Source organism: Carettochelys insculpta, chromosome 18, assembly GCF_033958435.1.
Source record: "Carettochelys insculpta isolate YL-2023 chromosome 18, ASM3395843v1, whole genome shotgun sequence".
NCBI classification, from domain to species: domain Eukaryota; kingdom Metazoa; phylum Chordata; order Testudines; family Carettochelyidae; genus Carettochelys; species Carettochelys insculpta.
The window spans coordinates 10,869,487-10,896,470 of NC_134154.1; the positions used below are offsets into that span (position 1 = coordinate 10,869,487).

Below are 26,984 nucleotides of genomic sequence, written 5' to 3' on the forward strand. Positions count from 1 at the left end.
CACCCCAGACTCACCTTAGCCAAGTCATTTCACTGTTGTGCCCCACAGTTGCTGTTTGCAAAATGGGAGAAAGATGCTCTCCCACCTTTGTAAAGCACACTGACACTGCTGGAGGGAAAGTGCTCATGAATACAAAGCGTTATTGGCACTAGGGAAGACATTACCAGTTGTAATAGGATCTGCTAATGTAGGATTTCGCAGTGGGGCCCTTGCAGGTTGGACATATCCTGAGCTATTGTGACTTACACACATCACAATTTTGCTGTTACAAGCTGCCTCTGAGTGCATCTTGCTATGTTGCTAGTTGCTTTAAAAATCACCAGCTTCCAGTGAGGTTTTTCATTGCTGCAAATCAGCTGAGTGCCCTAGAATGAGGCGTTATCTGTGTGAATCTCTGCTGCCAGGGGTGATAGTAACTCCAGTCAGGCCCTGTGATTCTCAAAGACTTGCTGGAAGAGTAGGGCCCAAACTTCTCTAAAGCTGGGGCTCCAAATTCCTCACCCTAGAAATAGCAGCTGTGTGATCCACTGCCAGATCTTCAATGTATGCCTCTGGGTGAGGCTCAGCTGTTCAGTTACTGTCGTGATGGGAGATTGGCAGAAATGGAAACCTCTCCAGCCTTGTCAGCAGCTCTACTCCATTTACTGCTCCTGGGAGCCAGCACCACAGTATGGTGGATAAACAGCTCAGCTGAAACCTTTGTGTACCTGAGATAAGTCTGGGTTGTGGGCGTGGAGCTCTGGTGTTAGCTCTTGAGGTTTGGCACCTCCTACTAGGGCACAAAATCCTCCTTGGGCAGGGTGGGTGATACAAGAACTCCTCTCACCAGCCCTAGTAATCCTGGAGATGTCATTTGACCAGTTCTTCCTATTATAATTAAATCTCATATTTATTGCTCTTCGTTGTTATAATTAAGTCTTAGCAGGCAGCACTTGAGTTGCTTCATAGGAAGGGAAGCCAGGGAAAATTCCACCTTGCCCTGAACAACATTAACTTCCCTGCATGCAGCATGAAAGGTCTTTCCAGCTTCACACTGACTGGACGCCCACCTCTACAGGGCACGCACGTGACATGAAGGGGCCTGGGACCATACAGAATTGCTGCCTTTTTCCCACCCACCAATCTCTCCCTGTTCCTCCTCTTTGTGGCCAGTAAAGAGGGGGAAACCTATAAGCCCTAGTGAACGGTGTACAATTCCTGCTACTTAATTAACAGAAATGTGCTGCTGAGTTCATAAAGCTGCAGTGAATGGCAACAAACCAGTTGTAGAAAATCAGACTGACGCATACAGTCAGAACACCGTACAGCCCGAAGGGACCATTATGATCAGCTGGTTGGATCTCCTGCACAGCACGGGCCAGAGAGCGTTGCCATCTAAGGAGAGCCCAGCACAGATATCCAGAGAAGAAGGGAAGACATTCAACTACACAGTGGCTATGCCCATGCTAGCCCCAGAACTTTGAAAGGGGCACGATAATGAACCTAATCGACAGATGCTAATGAGGCACTTCCATGACTATGCAGTGCCTCATTAGCATAACGGCAGTCACGGCACTTCAAAAGTGCTGCTTTCGATCACACGTGGCTTGCTACATGGGGTCCTTTTCGAAAGCACCCTGCATACTTTCAAAGCCCCTCATTAGCATCTTTCGATTAGGTTCATTATCATGCCCCTTTCGAAAGTCTAGAGCTAGTGTAGACATAGCCATAATGTATGTAAGTCAGTCACTTAAGGGCCATTCATATTTCCGTACCTCCCTCCCCAAACCATTAAAGGGCCCCCTCAATGTGATTCCTTTAAGCACAATCATCTCAAATGTCTGCTGCTAATCAAATATGGGGGGGAAGAAATACCCAACTATTTCTAAAATAGCAAATGCAAATATTAAAAAATTCTTCCCCAGCAGCATTGTAGCGCTGTGAGTTTCAGAATGGTCACTCAGCTGCCATCCCCTGCTTGACTCCCATCGTGACTGGGCAGGGAATTAGTAGAGGAAGACCCTGCATTGACTTGTCAGCCCTGGAAGGGAAGCAGCCACTTAGTGTTAGAGGCAGTGAAAGGGAGGTTAAATGGAAGTAGTTGCAGGCACAGGAAGGATACTTTCCTGTCATGCTGGATGGGGATATTTCACGTCATAGTTCTTGGCCAAATACCTTTGTGTTCATTCAACAAACTGGGAATGGAGGAACCCTCAAAGCAGAATTACCCTGCATTCTCTGGAGGAAAATAACCATCTGCCTACCTGGGAGAACATGAACATGCTGGTGTCCATCCATGTGATGAGGGAGATGACCTGTCAATTCCTGAAATAGGTCAACTTGTGCCCACAGCTCCTGTTTCACCTAAATAATGAAGACGGCAGACGGGAGTTGGGGAAGGGGGAGAGAGAGAGAGAGTTGTCATGGCTGCAGAGACCAACAAACATGTGGTACAAGGTATTCATTGGAGGACAGCCCACCCCATTCACAACACTGTCCACTATTACTCAGGTAGGGACTGCTCCTCGGAGATGCTGAGCACCCTGAACTGGTACTGAAGCCAACCCTGGACTCTACCCGGTAATGTAATAAGAGCCTTTGGCTCCCATTAAATTTGTGGTACCAGGCCCTGTTGATCACTGTCTATTATAAATGGGACCATAAACAGAGGGTGAGATTGTCAAAGCCACTTAAAAGAGCTGGATTAAAATGAATGGGAAATAGACAATCTCAGCCCAGCATCCCTATATGCGCTTTGAGGCAGGCATTGTCGACTTTTCGGTCTCTGCAATGGCCTCTGTCATGGCTGGGGCTGGCCCATCACCAGGCTCATCTGGGGCCTCTGCTTGAATGGGGTTAGCTCTTGCCTGCCCTTGTGGGAGCGATCCTTCCCCCAGACCTTCCCTGACATACCCATGCATGTCAACACTTGTTGGTACACCACAGGCCTCTCCTGAAGATACATCTAGAGGTGTTAAATTGTGCAGTGGCTACATGTTCTTAAGTCACTGGGGACTAGATTAAAGCCACCAAACTTCTCTTGCAACCAAATCCTGTTTGAGCACAGGTGAAAAACACAATGACTGGGTGGGTGGGTGGGTAGAAGAGGTTAATGTACCCTGACAATTAAAGTTGACCACTACCAGAATCAAACAGTTTCTCACTAGGCCAATTAATCCGAATGACCAGTTCTACTGCACATCCCACATGATGATCTCAGGGTACCATATAAACAGTAACTCCTGTAAAACCCCACCTGCTTAGGAAAGCAATTATAACACAACTACATGTGGGGACACTGAGGCACAGAGAAGTGCTGTGATTTGCCCAGTCACCAGACAGATCTCATAGAACCCAGCACTCCTGTCTGCCATGCTCCTGCTCCCGTCCTACAAGACAGCAGATTCCAGCACAGGCCATGTTAATCCTGGAGCTCACCCCGAGACCTCGTCTACATTACCGTGGGCTGTTGACCTCAGTTACACAACTTAGCTGAAGTCAGCGTACTCAGGTCTGCTTAGTGCACTACCTCCACCACAGGAAGTGGACAGCTGACGCTCTCCTGTCAACTCCACCTACTCTTCTCCTTTTGGTGGTGTACCAAAGAGCTGACGGGAGAGCGTTCATTGGTTGATTTACAGGTCTGTTCTAGATCTGATAAATCTACCTCCTCACTGGATTGATCTGGCTTGTAGTGAAGATGTGCCCTGAGCTCTGATCCGGAGAAGCTTGGACTTGGTCTGGGGATGAGCAATAAAGCAAAATGTTTCTAGGGAAAGCATTTGGGGAGCGTCAATTGCTTTTCCTCCCACCTCTGACATTTTCAGGAGACCTTTTGCTAGAACTGTCCGGAATCCCATCTTTCCATGGAAGAATCCATCTTCGTTGAGCAGGGAGGAGTTCTCGAGTGCCTTGCAGACAGGGGAGCCCTCAGACAGGTTGGCATGCAGACCTATTGGAATCTTATGTCTAGAACAGGAACAAAAGGCTGGTTAAGTTTCCCCTTCCCTGTGCTCAGGGGGTGAGACCCTATTTAAGGAGCTGCACTTATGTGGAGGGGTTTCATTTTCTCTTTTCGTCATGGAATGTAGTGCTGCTGCTCCTCTGGAAGGAGAAACAGAGCAAGATGCTGAAAAAGAGTAGGACCTCTCGAGGGAACAAGCTTGTGTTGTGGGAGACAATGTAACAGGTCACGTCTACCTCAAAGGTCTGATTCCAGAGGAAAGAATAGTGGAAGAGTAGCAATGAAACATCTTGGGCCAAATGCTGCCCTCCTGTAAATCCAGTTGTCAGTGGAATTTCATCAGGTGAATTGAGCCCTATCACCTGCTTCTGACAATGGTTTATAAGTATTTTCCTAGACAATGCATCTAGAGATGCTGTTCATCACATTGAAAAGATATTATTTGTGGGATACTCCAGGTTTGCCTAACAGCTTATTTTTAAGTTATCCTTTGATAAAATCCAGTTTTAAACATTACATAAGACATATAGGCCGTGTCTACACTAGCACCAAACTTCAAAATGGCCATGCAAATGGCCATTTCGAAGTTGACTAATGAAGCGCTGAAATACATATTCAGTGCCTCATTAGCATGCAGGCAGCCGTGGCACTTTGAAATTGACGCAGCTCGCCGCCACGCAGCTCGTCCAGATGGGGCTCCTTTTCAAAAGGACCCTGGCTACTTCGAAGTCCCCTTATTCCCATGAGCAGATGGGAATAAGGGGACTTCGAAATAGGCAGGGTCCTTTCAAAAAGGAGCCCCGTCTGAACGAGCTGAGTGGCGGCGAGCTGCGTCAATTTCGAAGTGCCGTGGCCGCCCGCATGCTAATGAGGCGCTGAATATGTATTTCAGCGCTTCATTAGTCAACTTCGAAATGGCCATTTCAAAGTTTGGGGCTAGCGTAGTCATAGCCATAGATATTTATGGTAACAGTACAAGCTATAAATGTATGGTAAGGAAATGAGTTGTTTAAGGGCAGTCCCTTAACCTCTGGGGTTAAACAGACTGGATTTGTGCTCACAGACAGCGCGCAGGACTTCTGTTTATGTACAAGGCCAATTGCTGACTGAACAACAGGGATGGTGTTGTACAAATTAGCACCTCTCTCTATTAGAAAAGGATGGTAGCAGCAGAGAGCTAGCAGAGGATAAATGCAAACCCTATACTTAAATAACAGCAAGGGTCTGACTTAATAGCAACTGCAGATTAAAAATTAACAAAAGCCAGCATCTCTCTTAAAATGTAATTTACTGAAATGCTTTGCATAGCAATTACATTTCCTTGCTCGGTATTTATTATGGTTTTCCTGACAATGAATACAGGAACCACAAGTGCTTACATATGTTGCTAATTCCTCTGTTGCTTCTGTGTTCGTTGAAATGCTGCTTTGAAACTTCTCCCAGAGATACTCTCAGGTCTTCTATCGACCCAGGAAGAGGTGGGGGGATCAAGAAATAGTACATACAGTGCTTCTCTGTAGGCTGCTGTGTTAGCTCAGAGCATAACCAACTGTCTCAAATACCCATCTCTGAGGGTGTGTCTACACAGCAAAGCTATTATGGAATAACAGCCACTATTGCGGAATAACATAGTGAGCATCTACACAGCAAAACCACTATTTTGAAATAACCTCAAAACAGAGGACCGCTTATTTCTACTTCTATAAACTGCATTCTACAACGAACAGCACCTGTTTTGGAATAAGGGCTGCATTTCAAAATGGAGGGCCTCCAGCTCCGGTTCCAGGGGGCTTAAATGCGATTCAGTGTGAACACTCTATTTTGAAATAGCTGAGCGCTATTTCAAATGCATTTTGTGTATAGACGCGCTATTTTGAAATAAGTTATTCCAGAAAAATCTCTTCCGGAATAGCTTATTCCGAAAGAACACTGCTGTGTGGATACACCCTGGCCGTTTCTACACAGGCCACTGGCATGCTAATACAGGGAGCGAAAGATGCTAATGAGGGGTGGATGCAAATTCCCCATGCCTCATTAGCATAATGTCACGTGATTTGGAGTTCAGAAGACTGTTCTTCCAGACTCCAAAATGCCGTGCAGAAGTGCGGCCACCGGGGGGGGCTTCCAGAAGGAAGTCCCTCTTCTGGAGGCCCCTTCTTCCTGAAAATTTTTGGGAAAAAGGGGACTCCTGGAGGAGGACTTCCGTCCAGAAGCTACCCCCCCCTTCCACCCGGTGGCCGCGCTTCTACACGGTGTTTTGGAGTCCGGAAGAACAGTCTTCCGAACTCCAAATCACATGACGTTATGCTAATGAGGTGCAGGGAATTTGCATCCATGCCTCATTAGCATCTTTCGCTCCCTGTATTAGCATGCCACTTCCGAATGAGGTGGCCTGTGTAGAAACGACCCGAGTGGCCACTGTTAGGGTCTTCGCTGTTGTGCCTGTGTAACTCAAAACTGTTGGGCTTGTAACAATTTAAATCCAATCTTTCATGTGACCTTAATACACAGCTGTTGCAAAGGGCAGAGGGAATCCTTGGCCATGATGGATTCCACAGCAAAGCTGGCCAAAGAGAGTGCCAAATTTCAAAACTCCACATGCTAGCCAGCCCCACTCCTGAGTTTCCCCCAGTGTTCATCTTCCACACCCTCTGCTTTTAGGCCACTAGAAGCAGCTGTTCTGGTGTTGGCTACACTGGGTGCTCTGGTGAGGACAGGGCCCTCGCTCTGCAAGCTGTTTCCAGCCACATACCATGAGCCCATTCACCTGATACTGTTCCAAGAACAGCTGCTGAAGACACAGACCCTTCCACACAAGGGACCCACCGTAGTTAACACCAATATAACTGAATGCACCTGGGATCATTACACTACTGTTCCCTGGTGTAGATATGGCTATGGGGTTTGATCTTTGCCAGTGACAGGACACTCAACGGGGCTGGGACACTTGCAATGGACGTTCTGAATGGCTTGCCAGGCAGGAGCTTTCTAGCTATGCGGGAGGGATATGAAAGCCTGAATTGTCTAGAGGCTGTAGATGCATAGGGAATGCAGTGGACGTAAGCACAGCTCCCAACTGAGTCTGTCTACACTAGAGAAAGTAAGTCAACTTCAGATATGCAATTCAATTGACATATCTGCAGTCAGCCTACCTGGCTGTCCTTCTGAGAGAAACTCTTCCGTCCCTCCCAGACACGCGAAATCGAACCCACAGATCAACCCTGAGCAGGTCAATGTTCCGGGCTAGTGAAGACACAGCCTGAGCTGTCTCCCGGCTTGCCTTCCCCTCAGCAGGTGGGCTGAAGTGAGATGGCCAAGAGAGCATGTTTGTAAAAGTGGGGGGCTTTGTGATGACTTCAGGGCATGTTCCAAAACTTTGGTGAAGATCAGTCGAATAGCTGATATGTCTTCTACTGAGGAGCCATAGCCTGCCTTGGCCAAAGGACTGACCCTTTGCTCTTGTCGATCTCTGATGTCCTCTGAGGGGTACTGAGAACATCATCTTCTGTACCTACGCATGTGTATGTTTTCTTTGGGACACCATAAGCCAGGGGTTCTTCAACTGTGGGTCGGAACGCCAAAGTGGTTTGAAATCCCATTGTAATGGGGTTACCAAGTCTGGTGCTGGCCCTGGGCCCCAGCAAGTCTGAAACCCAAGATCCACGGCTCAGGTTACATGCTACCCACCCAGGGAAGCAGGACTTGAATGGGCTCACACTTCAGCCCCCCTCCAGAGATCATGTAGTAATTTTTGTTGTCAGAAGCGGATCACCATGCAGTGGAGTTTGAAAACCACTGCCATAAGCCATTCAACGCAGTGTCCCTGCCCGTGTTCAGCAGCAGCTGCTCTGCATTGAGTGGTGGTCCCGCCTATCCCAACGCTGGGGACAGAAGCTCTCCCACAGTAACTAGCCCGCATGACAATGCATGCAAACAATATTTTGGCAGTGATCTGCACTGCCACAAGGGACACCAGGTTCAGATCTCCCTGTTCTGTTAGGTTCTGTTCCTAATCCCAAGCGCACTTTATCCAGGTCTGTGGGGTACAGGCAGATGGAGGGACCACCACCAGAACCTGACCTAATGGCCAGTGAAGTCAGCAGGAGCTCTCCCCATGGACTCCAATGGACATGACTTCTAAGGGCTGCAATGCCTCTCAGCACTGAAAAGGAACCTCTCGCTACTGATGAGCTATAACAACTGAAAAGGGTGTTGAAAGCTGAGACATGGTGGGGAGGATCCCCAAGACTCAGGTCCATTAGGAAAATGGAGGAACAATCCTTACCCCTCTTTAGAAGAGCCTTTCCATCCTGGGACAGAGAACTGTCTCAGACCTACCTTTCTCTTGCACAGCTCTTACTGCACTGACACACGAAGACAGTAACTGTCCGAGGTTACACAGCAGCTCAGTGACCAAATGAAATGCAGCTCTCCCAACTTGCAGTCTGATGCCCTATGCATGTGTGTACTATCCACGACCCCCTTTCCTTTCTGGCACTTCCAGAATGGCCACCAACAGTCATTCCTGGCCACTAATGCAAAGCGTTTTTAAAAAAAATCAGAATTCAAACCCAGACTAATTAAACCAACTTCGTTTGTAAAGCAGAAGATTTGTATCCAATGAAATCACTGATTGGTCACAAGCATGGTTGCTGTCAACGGCCTGGCATGCAAACCAATAAGCGTGTTGAAGAAAGCCCCTAATGTAAGCTGGTGGGATTCACCTGGTCTCTGAATCAGTTTTACTCAGTGTGTTAGCAACAACCACAATTGTACGATCAGTTCACACAGTCCTACAAATGTATGTTTACAAGAATGTCCTGGTAATCTGAGCAATGTAGGAGAGGCAGCAGCTGTGCAGCATCAGGTTTTAACTAAAACTGTGATAAACCAAAGAAACCACCTTTCTGTAAATGGGGCGCACACCTCATGACAACAGCCAAAGGGGCTAGCCATAGGAAACAGGGTTTAGTTGTCTGATTGTAAGCTCCCTCGGCAGGGGGGCTGATGGCCACTGTGGGCCCCAGAGCAAGGTGGGAAGGGGGCTCAGCTCCTGAAGGAGCAGGGCATAGGGCACCCCCACCCCAGAGACACATACATGGCAGAGCAGCACTGCTGTGATATTTTAAAAGGACCCATGGCCAGAGCTGCAGACCTCTTTGGAACAGTGGTACCCGGTGCAACTGCCCCTTTCAGCCCCGCATTGGCAGGCTGATCTTTGGGGCAGAATTCTAGTTTGTTTGGTGTTCTGCACTGCACCAAGCATATTGCCAGCACTCAATAACAGGACAGTGTCCAGCTACTTCCCCTGAGTGAAGGGTACCTGTCAAAGCCAGCCCACAGGCTGTGTGCTCAAAACACATCCCACTCAGAGGCAGGAGAGGCAAGTGGTAAAGGCAAACAAAGAGGGGAATAAAACAGGTAAACGAATCACTGGACTAGTTTCCCTTTCCAAGACTCTGTAGTTTCTCAGTGCAGCACTTTAAGCCAACGTGCCGGCTGAACCAACTGACCTATCTGCAATGACAGCAAATGCTGAGTTCAGAATATAATCGAGTGTCTCTGGTGACTGCATGCTTCGTGCATAACTGCATTAAACTTGCTGTCAGCACATCCATCTGCTCTCTGGACATGTCTCTGCTCCTGGCTCCATGTCCTGACCAAGCATATGGTGGGTTTGGTGCAGAACCTGGGATTCATTCTTTGAGACCATTCTCTTCAGTTGTTTTGGACTCCTAGCTGGAAATCTGGCAGGAATATTGCTCGGTCCTTACAGAGAGCTCTCCCTTCAAGCTGCATGTCATCAAACAGTGCTGGCGGCTGAATTCTATTCTCTTCCTTCATAAGTAAACTGACTCTCTGTTGGCATCTGGTTTGTAGCCCTATCTTGGAAATAACCAGCTGGTTAGGCTTGTCAGCTTTTATTACAAGTGGTGACATGACGAAGATAGAAACACCTGCATGCAGATGGCGTATTCGTAAACACCACAGTGCCCGACACCAGGGAAAGCAACAAGGGCCTGTGCAAGGCTTAAAAAAATCTTACACCAGCGGACTACTACTGAATTTCTGCTGGGTAAATACAAACCCATACCTACACAAATAAGGTTGTTGCATAAGAGTTCATCACTGGCACTCTCCAGCAAACTTAAATATCTGGTCAAAGGATACACCTAATTGTTGTGCATCTTAATCTGGTTTTTCTTCCCATTATTTTGGATTACAAAGCCTCTTATCCAGAGACCGGGCTTCTTAAGTCTGATCTACATGAGAAACTTTTGTTCGTATAGTAACATTGGTTAGAGGTGTAGTTTTGTTATGACACTTTTATACCTGAAAAAGCGTTTTGGGATACAGAGTTTATCCTGGGAAAAAAAGCCCTTTTCCCACATAGAGATGGGGTGGAGTGGGGAGTTTGGTACAAGCTGTACCAGTAAAAGCACTCTACTCTCATGCCAATTACCTGACAGGTACAAGCTGTTCCTTCAGTAGGAGGATTTGCTGAACTGATAGCCCCATAACAGTCAACAGTGTGCCTTTGTAGCTAAGAAAGCTAACACCATATTGGGGTGTATTAGGAGGAGCATTTCCAGCAGATCTATAGAAGTTATTATTTACATCTATTCAGCTTCCACTTCTAGCCCCCCAGCATAGGAAGGATGTGGATGCATAGGAGCGGATCCAGCGGAGGGCAATGAAAATGATTAGGGGGCTGGAGTACGTGACCTATGAGGAGAGACTGAGGGATTTGGGCTTATTTAGTTTGCAGAAGAGAAGAATGAGGGTCCATCTGATAGCAGCCTTCAGCTTCCTGAAGGGGGACTCTAAAGAGGATGGAGAGAGGCTGTTCTCAGTAGTGATGGATGGCAGAACAAGGAGGAATGGTCTCAATTTACAGAGCAGAAGGTGTAGGCTGAATATTAGGAAAAACTATTTCCCCAGTAGGGTGGTGAAGCACTAGAATGCGTTACCTAGAGAGGTGGAAGAATCTTCATCCCTAGAGGTTTTTAAGCCTCGGCTTGACAAAGTCCCCTGTCTGGGATGGTTTAGTTGGGATTGATCCTGCTTTGGGAAGAGGGCTGGACCCTATGACCCCTGAGATCCCGTCCATCCCTAGGATTCTATGACTTTATAACCCTTTAGCAGCAAGCCCTACTTCAGGTAATATCACTGGCTGGCCTTCAAGGCAAACCAAGCTCAGCTCTTTCTGTCACATACTAGCTAGCTCCCAACTGATAGTGATACGGCAGTTTAACGATTCCAGATGCAGGGAACCTGAACTGCGACTTAGAGAGAGCTAGGCGTTCAGAGCGGGGAAGGTGGATTAAAGAGCATGGTCTGGCACCTGTGAGGGCACATGCTCTGAGCCAGGGCCTAACCAGGGACAAAGTCAAGTAGAAGGGTCCCAGGGAGTAGTGAAGCTTGTGTGGGGAACCCCTGAGGGAGGGCTGACCAGGGCAGGGAGATGTCATGGGGACCAAGCCAGGGATGCAATGAGGAAAACCCTGCCAAGAAAAGAAGGAACACTGGGAGAACTCTGTGGGAGGAGGCTAGGCTGCTGTGAAAGAGGCTGAGGAAAGGCCCATACAAACACTGCAATGGAGCCTGAGAAGGTGGAAGGATTATTAGTTGGACATTTCCCTTGGAGTTTCCATTGGACTTTGTGCTACCCCAGAAGGGGACTGAACTTTATGACTTGGCCAGAGGACTGTATCACCAATGACCCAAACACAGGCAGGGAGCTTCCAGGACACACTAAAGACAAGGGCTTCTCACAGTATTGCTGCCAGTGCAGAAGGGTGCTACAGAGGCTGAGCAGAGGCAGACATGACCTTATACTGCACTGCCCTCATTCATTCAGTGGTTGAGTCATCACACCTCACTGAGGAAGTGACAGCAATGTGGTTAGCAGTCAGAGAACATCATGCAGGAAGCAGCCAAAATACCTCCAGATTAGGGAAATGTCACACAGCAGCGTCAGAGTGATGTTACTGTTTACAGGCGTGTTTTGCAGTTAGCATTGATGGGAAAGGAAGTGAAAACACACAGGGCAATTAAATGTGGTTTGATTAGAATTCTAAATTCTAAACGTACTCAGATGCGGTGAGGTCATTAGAGTTTGTGCAACTACCGTCTGAGCTACAAAAGCAAATGAGACAATAGAAGACTTACCCACTTCCATTCATCCCTGTTTAATTTTTTAATTTTAATTTAATGTTTTGGTTTAATGAGCATCTAATGGATAAGGGACATGGATGTTCAATCACAACTGAACTGACAGAGGAATGAAGAAAATACTGTGGAAAATATTTAAAAGATGGTCTCCAGTAAGGATAAGAGGTTGGAATCAATCTATGTCCAGCAATAAAATAACCTAAAAATAGCAAGTCTGAGTTTCCACTCCAATGTAATGCTGCTGACATCAACAGAGTTGTAATTAAAGGTTATTGATAAATTGTTTTACGAGTGTCTCACAACTAGCTCAGAGATAGGAGACATTACTGTGGTTTTCCAAATCCTGCAGTATCAAGGCCTTGTGCTGAGCACCAACTCCTGCTCTGATGCTAGCAGCAACCTACCAGCTACACAAACCTGCTGCAGCAAACAGCTGGTCCAATGAACCAGCAGACAGGGTAGGGAATTCCCCTTGACTATATTTCAGTTCCTTACGATATTTTTATGTCACAGTGGGAGATTAATACGGCGAAACCGACACTAAAGTCCATTTCCAATGGGCAAGTCTGGTGTTCAGTGACATATCTAAAACATCCCCAAGCTTTCCAATGTGAATTAAGCTAACCTTCTGTGGAAATCTCATCTACATCAGGCAACCAAGTTTTGTTGACCCACTGGGTGAATGTCTGCGGCCAGGCTTCATTGTGCTTTTCTATACAACTTTGCAATAACATCCCATATCCTGCCATGACTGTGGAGGGGCCTCCAGCTGGGAATGATGGTAGGTGCTACATTAGACTAGGACTTAATATTCAGAGCAAGGCCTGATTTGGGGGAGAGGGGGTGGTGCTTGACAAGTAAAAAAATGTTTCAAACTTTGAGTGTGTTGATTCCCAGAGACATTCAGGTTGTATACTCCTCTTCAGACTAGTAGACAAGCATCTTATTTCTCTGAGGCAATATTTATTCATCTTTTTAAAACCTGTGAACATGGTTGTACGCTAGTATCTTCTGAGCCATGGATCAAAAAAGAGCAGTAGGGAAAATTGGCAAGCTAAGTGTTGAGACACAAAACCTGAACACAACCCCAACATAGGCATAAAACTCCACATATGCCAAGGGACTTCCCACACTGCAAGGGGACTTCCCATATGCAAACCTCCTCCAGGCTGGGAGGGAAACTAATCAGAAATATGTGAATGAAAACTTGGACTTGTTTAAGAACACTTTACTAGATGCCCTGAAAGCCACAATCCCCCAAGTGAGGAAGAAGACCGCACTGGTTAAAAAAACAGCCTGATGTAAAGGAGGTGTGAAGGCAGCTATAAAAATAATGTGCAACAAATGGAAGAATGGGGAAGTTTACAATAATGAATATAAAACAGAAGCTAGGAATTTCAGAAAATTGATAAGGGAAGGAAAGGAGTTAAGGACAATAAGGAGTATTTCAAATATATGACAAAAAAGAATAATGGTACTGATCAACTGCTAGATGGGAATCAAAGAATTATCAGCAGTGATTGCTGAAAAGCAGAAGTATTCACTAAATGTTAGCTCTGTATGTGGAGAAAAATCAGATGATGTAGTCATATCCCATGCTAATGCTCTGGCTGGCTCCTTCCTTTTGGAAGGGGCATGTTAATGAGCAGGTTCAAAAGATGCTAATGAGGCCCTTCCATGAATATGCAGCATGGCTTTCGAATTGCTGCGGCCGCCATTATGCTAATGAGGTGCTGCATATTCATGGCAGTGCCTCATTAGCATCTTTCGAACCCCCTTGTTAACATGCCCCTTCCGAAAGGAAGGGGCTCGTGTAGACACAGGCTGTGTCTACACTTGCAGTCCTCTTTCAAAAGAGGCATGCAAATGAGGGAAATCAAAAATCCAAATGGTCAATATTTACATATCTGGCACCTCATTTGCATATTCTTTCAAAAGGGCTTCTTTCAAATAAAGAAAAGCGGTGTCAATGCAGTTCTTTTGAAAGTAAACCTCATCTTCAAACACACACTTATGTGAACCCATAAAAAATAGAAGGGTTATTTCAAAGATGGAGTTTACTTTCAAAAGAATATGCAAACAAGGTGCCAGATATATAAATCTGCACCTCATCTGCATTTCCCTCACTGCACGTCTCATTTGAAGGAGGAATGCAAATGTAGGCACAGCCTTTCTGTTCTATTAGGATCTCAAAAGATGCTGAAGAGCAGCTATTAAAGTCAGACATTTGTAATGAAATAAACTTGCATTCAAGAGTTTCACAGAGCTGGCTGATGAGCCTACTGGACTGTACAGTATTCATTTGCAGTCAGTCTTGGAACACAGAGAAGCTCCAGAAAACTGAAGGAAAGCAAACATTGTGCAATATTTGAAACGAGCAAATGGGACGGCCTGCGTAATTATAGACCTGTCAGTCCGATATCAATCCCATGAAAGATAATGGGATTCAATTAATAATAATTAAAGGAGAGTAATATAATTGCAATCAACATGAGTTCCTAGAAAAGAGATCCTGTCTAACTTGATTTTTTGCAACTTAGCTTACAAGTTTTGTTGAGAAAGGTAATGTTGATGTACTAGACTAATGTAAAGCATTTGACCGGATACCATGTGACAATATTAAAAAAAAAAAAACTAGAAAGATGTAACTTGAACATGGCACACATTAAATATATTAAAAGCTGGCTAATTGACAGGTCTCAAAATACAATTGTAAACAGGGAATCATCAAACAAATGCATTTCTAGTGGATCCTCTCAAGAATCATGGCTCTTGGCCCTATGCTAGTTAACATATTTATTAAGGATTTTGAAGAAAATGTAAAATCAGCACTGAAAGTTTGTAGATGACACAAAAATTGGGGAAGGGACAAATAATCAAGAGGACGGGATTGACTGATAAGTTGAGCACAAGCTACCAATGTGTGTTTAAATACAGTTTCAGGTAAGTGCATACATCCAGGAATGAAAAATGTAGGTCTTCCCCACACATGGGGGACTCTATCCTGCGAAGTAGAGGCAATGAAAAAGATTTGGGGACTGAGTAGATAATCAGCTGAACACGAGCTCCTGATGCAACAATGCACTTGGATGCATAAACAGAGGAATCTTGTGTAGGAATAGCAAGATTATTTCAAAACCAAATCGGATGTTTTTCTAAACAACCTGCTCTGCAAATTATTTTGGGGGAAGTTCCACGGCCTGTGTTAGATGGGAGTTTAAACAAGATCAGGGCAGGCAAAATACAACCCATGGGCCAGATCCAACCCACCGAGCTGTCAGATCTGGACTGCAATTATCCCATGGCCCAGCAGAAGCCTTGGTTTGGCTCTCTGGCTGCCCTGACCTGCATGTCACTCAAAGTGGCTAGCTGCCAGGGCCACGTGCTCTCTGCATGCAGGATGCCTGGGGGATGTTTCATGTGCTGCCCCTGCCCCCAGCACAATCTCACAGCTCCCACTGCCCCCTCAAAGGCCTTGCAGTGTGCAGAGAGCATGTGGCACCCGTAGCCACCCACTGCGAGCAGTGTGGGGGGGAAGGGGGAATGCTGCCAGACAGCCTGCCTGAGGATCCCACTGGGCTGCTGTCTGGGAGCAGCCGAAGGTACGTACCTTCCAGCCAGAGCCTGCACCTGGCACCACACCCCCTCCTGTATCCCAACTCCTTACCCCAGGTCACAAACCAAACCCTTTGCACACTCCCCTCCTCCCCTGCACACAGTCACATTCCCCTCCCAGACCTTGCTTCCCCTCCTGCACACCTCCCTTCAGGTCAGAATCCTCTCCTGCAGTGAGACCCCGAACCCCAATCTCCTGCTCAGGTCACAGCCCATACCCCTGCACCACCTCCTACCTCCCTGCTCCATGTCACAACCTCCTCCCAAACCTCACATACCCTCCTACTTCCCTCCTCCAGGTCAGAATCCACTACTGCACCCACACTCCCACTTGGACCCTGCACCCAATTCCGGCATCCAGTCACAACCCACCGCCTTCACCCATACTCCCGCCCAATCCCACACCCCTCCTGCACCCCAGTCCCCAACCCCAGGCTTCCAACTTCGATCCCAGACTCTGAATCTCCTCCATTAATATCATGGAAGAGTACTGCCCTTGACCACTTACTAAAATCTTGATGTGACACCCCCCCGTCCCCTGGCATCAAAAATGATTGCCCTCCCCTGGACTAGATGATAATAGTCCTTTCTGGCATTGGACCCTCTGATGGAGATTACTGAGAGCGAAGTTGGGATAACCTGACATTTGGCACGTTGTCCATCTTAAAACTGCACAATTTCTGACTGCTAAGGCATTGCAAGTCAGCATTACTCAGGGCAGACCTGCCTTGTACACAGGAATCATTATGTGCTGCTGGCTGTTTGGCCTACAAAGGCTGCACATGCTTGGGAAAACACACAAACCGCCTGCTCCCTCTTTGGATTGCCTGGGACAGACTCTGTCTAAATACTTCCATACTTAGAATTACTGATGACTAAAGAAGGGCCACTTGTGAGCAGTTTCCCTGAGATTCCATGGACCAGGAATGGCCAGCTACAAATACCAGGTGGGCCACGTGAGTGACCCTCCATTGCAGTGGGCTACAGCATCGGTCAGCCCACTGGGTTTTCACCTGTGGTCACTTGCTCCCCCATTTGCCCCCTCCCCACACACCTCTCATGCATCCGGGCACTGGAGCCCGTCACTACCTACAGGCCCTCTTCCTCCCAGCACTTCCAAAGTGTGCAAATTGCCTGAGTTACAGTCTGTCCCCTATTCACCCCAACCCTCCCAGAATTAGAACACCGTGAATCAGCTGTTTGCGGCGTTCCTGCTCTGGGAGGGAGAGAGGGAGGGAAGGAGAGGAGACAGAACAAATCAAGCAAGTTGTGCTTCCTCTGAAAGTACTGGGAGGGAAGGGGAGGTGTAGGAAGTGAGGGGCTGCAGTGCCCAAATCAGAGAGGAAACAGGTAAGGAAGTAGGTCAGCCCAGGGGCTGCGGGTGGAAATGCACGCAGCCTGCAGCCTGTAAATTGCCCACCACTGCCACAGACAGCATCTGCTTCTCTGCAGTGGGGTTTCACCCATGCTCACTGTTCCTTACAACATTAAGGGGTGACTGCAGATCCACAGGCACTCTGGAGCAACACCTCACTACGGAGTGCCTGGGGCAGAAAGCCATGGAGTATACACAAGAATTCTGGTATTCCTTGCCTGGGGGCTCAGGGATTATATGAGTGGCTGGAAACAGCCAGACAGGGGGCACTATCTGTGGGAAAGCAAAGATCTACCTCTGGAGGTTGCAAGTTGGGTGTGGGGGAGTTGGTATTTTTATTTGTGACTGTTGCTGGTGTGTGCCATGCTCTATAGTCACTTATTTTACTATACAGCTGACATGCCTTGCTAATTTCTGTTGTTACTTCTGCTGAGTCGCCCAACCACAGCAGAAGACAACATCCAGAGGCCCAAAGAAGGCCTCGCAAAGTAATGGTGAAATGCCACACATTACACTCCCATAGGGCTGGTGTGAACACTTAGTTCATGGCCAGCTGGGATGTGAATCCATGCCACACTAGTGTGCTGCACTCTGAGTTTCACATGGACCCCACTGACACTCACTAACAGTTCCATATTGCACTCCGATCTACTCTTGTGGACAGATCAGAGCGTGTGAGGGACCTCTTGTTGCATGGCAGCAGGCTCCATGCAGACACTTTGTCTACAGCAGGGTAGAGTGAGACCCCAGCAGTGGGGGCTCATGAACTAAGCTCCAGAAGTCCCAGATTCAATTCTGATGCAGGCTGGGTGCTGGAACCTACATAAATTCATTTACACAAACCCAGGGTGAAACAAAAAGAAACTAATTAGCATCCAAAGGCCTTTTATTCCTACCACTTCAATGCAGGATGGGCTGCCTAAGAAGTGAGGCCACTCTGGATGGTGCTATCTGAGGCTATGTCTAGATTACAGATATTTGTCCATATCTGTCGACAGATCGTGGCCAAACTACCAAGTGGATCACAAGAGCGATCTGCTCTGTCGACAGACTGCCCAGCCACTCTCTCGTCAAAATGGACAACTGGAAACACAGCATACAGGATTGCCTGGCGTCCCGGAAGCCCTGTCTGTTGACAGAGGACATCCAGACCAGCTCTCCGTCGACAGAGCTCTGTTGAAAGAGGCATTATGCCTTGTGGGATAAGACTGCTGACAAAAGCGCTGCATTCTGTCAATTCACCATCAACAGAACGCCTTGGAAATCTGGACGCTGCCTGGATTTTGTCGACAAAACCGTCTAGTGTAGACACATCCTGACAGAGAGAAGAGCCACTTTTGTTTATGCTCACTTAATCAAGCTTTGCCTGCCTATGATAGAGTAGAGGCTAACTACTTCAAGGTTTCTCTTCTCAACACCCATAACTAGGTTCAAAAGGTATATGCTCCTCGCACAATTATCCATTCTCAGGCTGAAAGCTTCACTCTGATATTCAGGTTGCAAATGTTTGCCATTACTTTGTGGGCTGGGATAGGAGGGATAGGAAAGAATGTTGTTGTTTTCTTGGAAAAGTCACTGAGCACTCAAAATTCATGGTAAAATTAAACTTCCAAATCTCCAAACATGAGAGCATCTTGACTTACACAGAGTCACCCAAACAGTAGGGATTCTGTCCCCCGTTTTTCTGCTCCTGGCATCACGGGATGACAATATTTTGGCACAGGATTCACTAAAGGCTTTAAAACTTTCACACCTTGGAGCTGTTTAAAAATAGATTTCTGACAGAATGCTGGCTTGTGCTTTTGCAGCAAAGTGGCTGGTATCTCGAGAGAGAGAGAGAGAAAAAAGGGTTTGTTTGCACAATCAGATTTATGGTGGCAACATGCACAAACTCTAACTGAATTTGCCTTTCTTCTGGGTGCTCTGCTTTGGAGCTTCAGGAACAATAAGATCCTACAAACATCTGTGCGTATGACTAACATTGAATTAAAAGGGATCACTAAGGCTGCTTAAAGGTACTCACATACTAAGTGTTCGCAGGTTCTGGGCTACAGTTATTCAGTTTTAAAATGTTTCCAAGACCACACAGCTTGCTTTTCCTGAAATGATTTCAATCAATTTCACACATTTAGAATCCAAAACAATCCTTGTTTGCTCAGATAAAATATGACAGGGGAATAGAGGGCTGTAATTTGTACTGTCTAATATCCCTCCCAACCTGCTCTAGAACATGTAGTTAGCTGACACTATAAATGCTATGACCTGGATTCCTGCCTTTTTAAACTGCGGTCACATGGCCTACAGAAGCGTGTGTAACCAAAAACTAGGCCAGGTGGAGTCTATATTTAAAAATCTGACAGTAAGTAGGGTTCGAAAGGCTGTAATACCAGATGCACCAGAGTTGAAAGCTCTGCATGATATGTCTGTATCTTGGGAATCTGTTCACTTAACCTCACTGTTTTACACTTGACTTTTTTTTTAATTTACTAATAAGCAGGCCTCTAGGTTACATTTTCCCCTTGTACCTCCTTCTGCCTGGTCTACTCTCCTGTCAAAAGTGGCATGTCATTTCTAACAAATCTGCCACTAATCATTGGTCCCTTGTAGGCAGAGAGGCCATGGACTGAAGGGACAGCTAGGCTGAACTCCGATCTTGCCCTTAGAGGACATCCCTGGCTCAAAGTTGACTTATGATGGTGGGAAAACTATACTGGTATCACCTATGTTATGTTGGATCTGTGTCTAGAAGACCACCAACTGTAGGGTTGCCGGATGAGCAACTTCCCTAATTGTCTTCAGTGAATTTCGCATTATCTTTCAAATTGTAGTAGTATACACATCCTGCAAAGCACATGCCACCACCCTCCAAGGGTACCTAACCCTCTTCCAAAGATGGCTTTGGATGCTCCCAGAGAACTAGCATGAAGATGTTAATGTAAAGCTGTCTCCGGTGAACAACAGCTGGCTTTGGAAACTGGGACACAAGATCTCAGAATCCCAGCAGAGCACTCTTTTGAAAAAGGTCCCTTTTAGCCCACTCAGTGATTTCCAGGTCCATCTTACCAGCTGCTCTCTGTTTTAGGAAATACTTCTCTTTCCAAGTGCTAGTCTAGTCTGGAGCGCGAGTGTAAGCTGGGTTTTACCTTCTCAATAAGTTACAAACAATACTTTATATGAAAGGATTTGCTGGGTTAACATGCCAGGTCATGTGATAAAGAGCCAAGTGTGACAACATTTCTCAAAAAGCCCCTGGAGTCATCAGGACTATGGCTATAAACACCAAGCTTCTTTTCCAGTGCACGTGGGCTCTTCATAGATGGGTTTACAAAACCTAACATGAGCAAACTGCTTTCATGAATGTCAAAAAACATGGGGTTGGGTGGAATTGCATACGTGAGCAACACAAACTTTGCAGAATTGTACTAGCACCTGAGGGCCGGAGCGTGAAACCTGAGTGAAATGTAAAAAAGTAAAACAGCACACATGGTAAAAATACGTGAGGCACTTAAAATTTGTTCAATTCTAATAATCTCAGGTACAAGCAGTTTGGCGAATCTGTTTCCTTTTTGAAGCGTGGACTTTTCACTGATCGCATCCCTTGAAGCATTCTAGAAACCAAAAGTCTTAGGCTACATCCATACTAAAGGTTTTTTCAAAGTTACTTATTTCAATGTTCTAATATCTAAATAAATAATGTCAGAAATTTGCATTCACACAGCCATAGTAATGTGAAATGAAGCATTCTCATTTACAGCCACAGCATCGTAAAAGGAGCCTTCACATGAGCAGATAATAGCTGTGCTTTGTTCATGCACGTTCCTTTTTGACCTTGAAGGGTGGCTGGCACGCGCGCACATGTGTGTGTTGGCAAAGAGTGCTCTAGAGCTGGAGTAATTATTTTGAGGAAAAAGCCCTCTAATCTCAAATTATAACCCTTTCTGGGAGTTTTTGCGGGGAAAACAAGGCAGGGGGTCTGAAAAAAAACATCACAGACAAGCCTTAACAAACCCAGACTGCAACAATGAAAGCAACAACACACTCATGAGGGGAAAAATATGCAAAGCACCAGTGAAGAGGAGACTTGCCCATGAAAGCTTATGCTCCAAAATATCTGTTAGTCTATAAGGTGCCACAGGACTTCTCGTTGTGAACCAATTAAGGTCTCTCTACACCACAGCTGAAATCACCTGTGACTGAGCCACATCCAATGACTCAGTCTGATGGGAGTTCAGCTGCTACACTGTTTAACTGCAGTGTAAACATGAGGGAAGAAGGTCCAGCCCAGGGACTCCCAACCTATGAGTTGGGACTCAAGCATGGGTCACCATTAGATTTATTAAGGGTCACCGGCTGGGCAGTTCCCAGAAGCATGTGGCTGTTAAAGAAGCAATTTGCAGTTTCTTAGCACTGCTGCCTCAGGCAGATATCGATCAATAGAGATAGCAATTACCTTATGCCTAGGTGATGAAAGCTTAACACTTGAGTTAATTAGTCTTAAAGACTGTTACCTGCTGGGAGCAAGAGGGCAGAGGGAGCCACCCAGCCTAGCAGCCCTGGTGAAGAAGCTGTGGGAGGAGGGGGTGTGTCTAAGGCTGGGGGGGAAATCTAACGCTGGGGGCGGTTTAGGGCTGGGGGGGTTCTAAGACTGGAGGCAGTTTGGGGAGCAGAGTGGGGTGGTGGTGACTTGGAGCTATTTTGTGTTCAGCCCCTGGAACATTTAAAAAATTGCCATGTGGCCCCCAGTGGAAAAAAAGTTGGAGACCCTCCCCCCCACTTACGCATGACAAAGACTGCTTCCATGTCTTTCATATTTGTAGTGACCCCAGAAAGCCACTTAATAGTGTCTGGCAGTAATTTTGCCCCACTTTCTCTTCTATGCAGCTGACTTCTCAGTATTCATTTTTTTGTTTGTGTCTGGCCTCCAGCCAATGAGTGTGGGGTTTAAACCAGGAGCCGGGGGAGCAGTTGAGGGTGAGTCTTTCCCCTACCGCAACTCAGATTAAGTATAATAATAAAATAATAAACTATAATAAATAAATAAACAGTTATTATTTTATTAATGTATTTTCCCTTTTTATGGATTAACTATTCATATATAAACACGAGGGGGCACAGTTTTCTATTCTTGCCTCAGGTGCATAATTAGCCAGTTACGGCAGTGCTCACCTCCACCCCTCACCCCCTTGGGTCACCAAGTCTTCCTGAATTGCCAAAATAGGTCCCAATCTGGAAAAGGTTGGAGACCGCTGGTCTAGCCCAAGCCCAAACATCAACACTCCATTTCAACAGGAGCCTCAGCAGGAGCCCGAGTCAGCTGACCTGGGCCAGCTGAAGGTGTTAAACTGCAGCGCAGAGGTACCCATAGAGTTCCTTTTGGGGTGGATTATATTTTGTTAACTACGTTAATTATATAATGTTGTAGCTGTGTCATTTCCAGGATTTTAGAGACAAGGTGGATGAAGTAATGTCTTTTATTATATCAACTTAAATAAAGGGGGAGGGATAGCTCTGTAGTTTGAGCATGGGCCTGCTAAACCTAGGATTGTGAGCTCAATCCTTGTGGGGGGCCATTTAGGGATCTAGGGCAAATAGATTAAAAAAAAGGGGGAGGGGGGGAGGGATAATACTTGGTCCTGCCAGAAGGGCAGGGGACTAGACTTAGTGACCTCCTGAGGTCCCTTCCAGCTCCATGAGGTGGGGGGGGGTGTGAGAGTGTGTGTGTGTGTGCATATATACACACATGGAGATGTCAGTTGATGCATGTTCATAGCATCTTCAAAAGACAAGTCTGGGAGCTTAAATTCATACCTAAATTGGGTCACACACTAAAAACCATGGACTGGATTTATGGCTTATTACAACCCTCCCTTGTTCTATGACTGTTGTGATCTTAACTGCCCACTTGACATTAAATAGACTCTTGCAACATGTCAAAACAGCAGTCATGTAACACTTTAAAGACTAACAAAAGGATTTATTAGGTGATGAGCTCTCCTGTGACAGACCCACTTCATCAGATCTGGTGAAGTGGATGTCCCAGGAAAGCTCATCACCTAATAAATCCTTTTGTTAATCAATATTCTAACAAAACAAAAGAGCAGTCATGTAGTACTTTAAAAATTAACACTGCTACCTCTCCGTTATTCTTGCAATGTGTGTTAATGCCTTATGCTAAATAATACGTTACACCTTATATTTAGTTGTTACATTTTGCATATCTTTCCCAGACCCAAAGAAGAGTTCTGTGTAACCTCAAAAAACTTCTCTTCACCAACAGAAGTTGGCCCAATAAATGATGTTCCTTTGCCTCCCTCTTCTCTCTATGTACTAGCTCTAGCTTTCCTTGCACAAGTCTGGGAAAGTGGAGTTTTTCCACTTAGCTATAAGAGTTCTGGATTCACTGAATGTTACAGGCTAAGCTCTGTTCCTATCGCCTGGAAAGGCCGCAGGCGAAAGGGACTAAAGTATCTCACCTTCTCGCCAGTTGTGCTGCATCTGACGCCGCGCTGCCGTTGACCAGAAGGGAAACATTGGAAACTGCTCCAGCCAGGAAACACTCTACAATTCCTTGGTTCCTCCTTGGACAGTAGCCAAAGTCATCTCCGGTGACAATTAACTTCACTCTGGACTGAAACATCCTTAGGGGTCAGCCCTGACAGGAAATCAAAGGAGACAGGATCAAAGCAATGAACACGGTAGCACATAATATTAAAAAGCTACCGGAAAAGGCAGGATTCAGCTAGAGAACAAATCAAAAATTGAGCCTGTCACCTGCCAGTTCTGATGCTCTACCTTTGTTGTTTACAATGGTAAGGACTAATATAACAGCCTGCTAGTTTCATTTTACCGTAATTGTGGCTCTTACACAAAGTCCTCTGCCCCTCCCTCATGCCAAGAACAGCCTCCTTCACTGTTCTATTCATGGAAAGGAAGGAGTGTCATGCTATGTTAGCCAGCTGGATTAAGAGTACTTTCTTCTGGTTTAAAAGGTCACCGATTTACACAACTAAAATGACTGACAGTATGTTGAGGGTCAGAACCCTCTGGTTTCTGAATTCCATCACATTGAGTTTACATTATGTGATTAAAAAAAACAGAGCACACACGATCCTAAAAGAAACTAAATCATTAGCGTATGTTAAAAGACTGATTTCTTCCAAAAGCCAAACCTCAATGAAAGTCCAGTCAGAAAGAAGGGTCCATCCTGGTTCTTGGTTCTGTATATGCTGTCTGAATTCTGCAGTTATTCCAAAGAAGCAGTCCAATAGCACTTTAAAAACTAACAATAATTTATTAGGTGGTGATCCTTCGTGGGACAGACCCACTTCTTCAGACTATAGCCACTGTTCTGGTATGGCTATGATCTGAAGAAGTGGGTCTGTCCCACGAAAGCTCACCACCTAATAAATTATTTTGTTAGTCTTTAAAGTGCTACTGGACTGCTTTTTTTGTTTTGATAGTATATAGACTAACAAGACTCTTTCTCTGTTACTATTCTAAAGAAGCAGCTTACATCCTCCTGCATCCTGGGGGGTTTCAAAAAGGGATCACATATGGCATTTTTAAAGTAAAAGAGTGGACAAGGGAAAGAGGTTAGAGTCTTCATTGCCTTCCCACCTGCATGCTTGCTCTGATGACAAGTATGCAAGATTCCTTCACACCGGTGTTTGCACTCTCCAGTCACACAGATCTAGGCTTGTTTAACTGTGGACTATGTGGTGTTTGTTCAGCATTTGACAAGGAAGGTGGAGGTTTTCTGTTTCACCAGAAGGGCTCTGAGAGCAAGGCATATCTTAGGAGTCAATCAGACCCTCTTTTTTTTTTCCTCTTTTGTTCTTCCTTTCTTCCCTCCACTGAGAAGTGGTTCACCATCTCTGTGCTAGTGCTGCTGAACAGTTACACCAGCAGTAGTAAGGAGGCTGCCGGGCATGCGCTGAGAATAAGCAGGAAGTCTGGAGCACTGAATCAAGCAGCAGAGAAGTGAGCTATCTATATTGTCCTCCCAGTGTTTGCTTACAAAGAAAGGTAAAAGAAGTAGAATTGTAAGCAGTTGCCCAAAATCAACAGGGCAGAAAGTAACTAGCTGAAGCAACAGCCTACTTCTCTAATTTGTATGGAGTTTTCATTATAATCAAGCTGCTTATTCAAAGGGCCAGGCTGCCTTTGCTCTTAAATAAGAAAAAAGCACAGCAGCAAACCACCCCTGGCTGAAGCACTTACCATTGTCTGCAACAATAATATTTCATCACAGGAATTCTGTTTTCCTTCCCTAACTGCAGAGCCTTTCAGGTCCCATTTGTGGAGGGACAGCAAATAATTAGACGAAGTAATTCTGCAGCTCACTCTCTGCTGATTAGGCCTCAACTGGAGTACTGAGTCCAGCTCTGGGCAGCACATTTTGGGAAAGATGTGGAGAAACTGGAGAAGCTCCAGAAAAGAAAATTAAAATGATTTTAAAATATGACCTATGAGAGAAGAGTCAAAGAACTGGGTTTGTTTAGTCTGGAAAGAGAAAGCTGAAAGGGAGCATGATAGCAGCTTTCCGGTACCTAAAACGTTGTTACAAGAAGGAGGGAGAAAAGATATTCTCCTCATCCTCTGAGGATAGGACAAGCAGCAATGGGCTTAAATTGCAGCAAGGGAAGTTTAGGTCAGACATTAGGAAAAATTTCCTGTTGGGGTGCTCAAGTACTGGAATAAATTGTGAGGGGTGGTTGTAGAATCTCCACCACTGGGGATATTTAAGATCAGGTTGGATAAATGTCTACCAGGGATGATACAGACCAGGGTTTCCCAAACTTAAAACATCTGAGTAACCCTTCCTGGCCTTGCGCCTTATCCACATACCCTCTCGCCCAGTGCTTCTCTCCTGATCTTTAGTCATTTATTTTCTGCCACGTACCCCTTGAACTCCTTTCGGGTACCGCCAGTGGTACGCGTCCCACACCTTGGGAATGACTGATCCAGGCGGTGCCTGCTCCTGCCCTGGCCCTAAGGTCCTTTCCAGCTCTACTGTCCTGCGATTCTGTGAAATGCCCTGGCTCGGCTCAATCAGCCAGAAGCAGGGGCGGCGCGGAGGGAAGGAGAAGGAGCCACAGGAAAGTCCTGGAAAAATCAGCGCTGGGAGGCCATCGCGGCGGAGGGGGGCTTCTGACCCCTGCAACCTGAACCCCCCGAGGCCTTGGGGGGAAGCCGGGGGGCTGCTGATTTCCAGCCAGTCTCTGATTTAACCCCACCCCCGCCCGCACACTAGCAGCCTCCCCAGCCCCCTGCGAACCAGCTCCTCCGCCAGCACAACCCCAGGCCGGCGGAGCGCAGGAGGCGCCGCTCCCGGGACTTGCAGCCAGCGCTGGGCCCCGAGAGCCCAACAGGCTGCGGCGCCCTCGGCGCCAGCCCCGCCGGCGTCTGGCCAAGGCGACCGCAGCGAGGCGCTCCCAGCCCCTTCCCGCGCCCCGGGAGCGCCGCGGCCCAGTCCCTGCAGCCTGGGCGGGAAGAGGGGCCCGCGGCGGCTGCCAGCTCGGCTCCGCACTCACCCATCGTGAAGCGCCCGCACGGGCCCTGGCAGCGGCCGCGACACGCTCCCGAGCCCGGCGCCTGACAGTGATGCGCTGCACATGCGGCCCGGGCAGGCTCCGGACTGCGGCGTGGACGCCCCCTAGCGGCGATAGAGGGCGGCGGCACGGCTGCCAAGGCGCCCAGGGGAGCCCAGCGCCCTGTGCGCTAGAGCGACTGGCAGGCAGCGCTTCGTGCGCCCCAGAGCCTCTGGGCCTGGCTGGCAGCTCCTCCCCCCCGGCCCAGGGACGGGCTAACCCAAGGGCAAAGGGGGTGGTTGCCCCAGGGCTCCCTAACTCCATTGTGGTCAGACAAGTCACTTGA

The 26,984-nt window shown here is 46.8% G+C and overlaps 1 protein-coding gene across 8 annotated transcripts in view; it reads right to left on the bottom strand.

Moving 5' to 3' along the window:
* Positions 1-26,755, bottom strand: part of YDJC (YdjC chitooligosaccharide deacetylase homolog) — a 65,907-nt gene extending 39,152 nt beyond the window's left edge. For 6 of the 8 annotated variants that reach the window (XR_012648055.1, XM_075013084.1, XM_075013085.1 and 3 more), the window contains exons 1-4: positions 26,642-26,755; positions 23,582-23,760; positions 3,792-3,948; positions 2,244-2,343 (exon numbers count right to left, since the gene is read on the bottom strand). Coding sequence is in view for 7 of the 8 variants with exons in the window: in XM_075013084.1 (XP_074869185.1) it covers positions 2,244-2,343; positions 3,792-3,948; positions 23,582-23,745 (421 nt within the window). In the remaining variant the exon portion in view is untranslated. Of the gene's footprint in view, positions 1-2,243; positions 2,344-3,791; positions 3,949-23,581; positions 23,761-23,900; positions 23,922-25,328; positions 25,505-26,641 lie in introns of those variants that run through there. The other 2 variants (XM_075013083.1, XM_075013082.1) reach the window with 2 other exon arrangements.
* Positions 26,756-26,984: the final 229 nt, after the last annotated feature.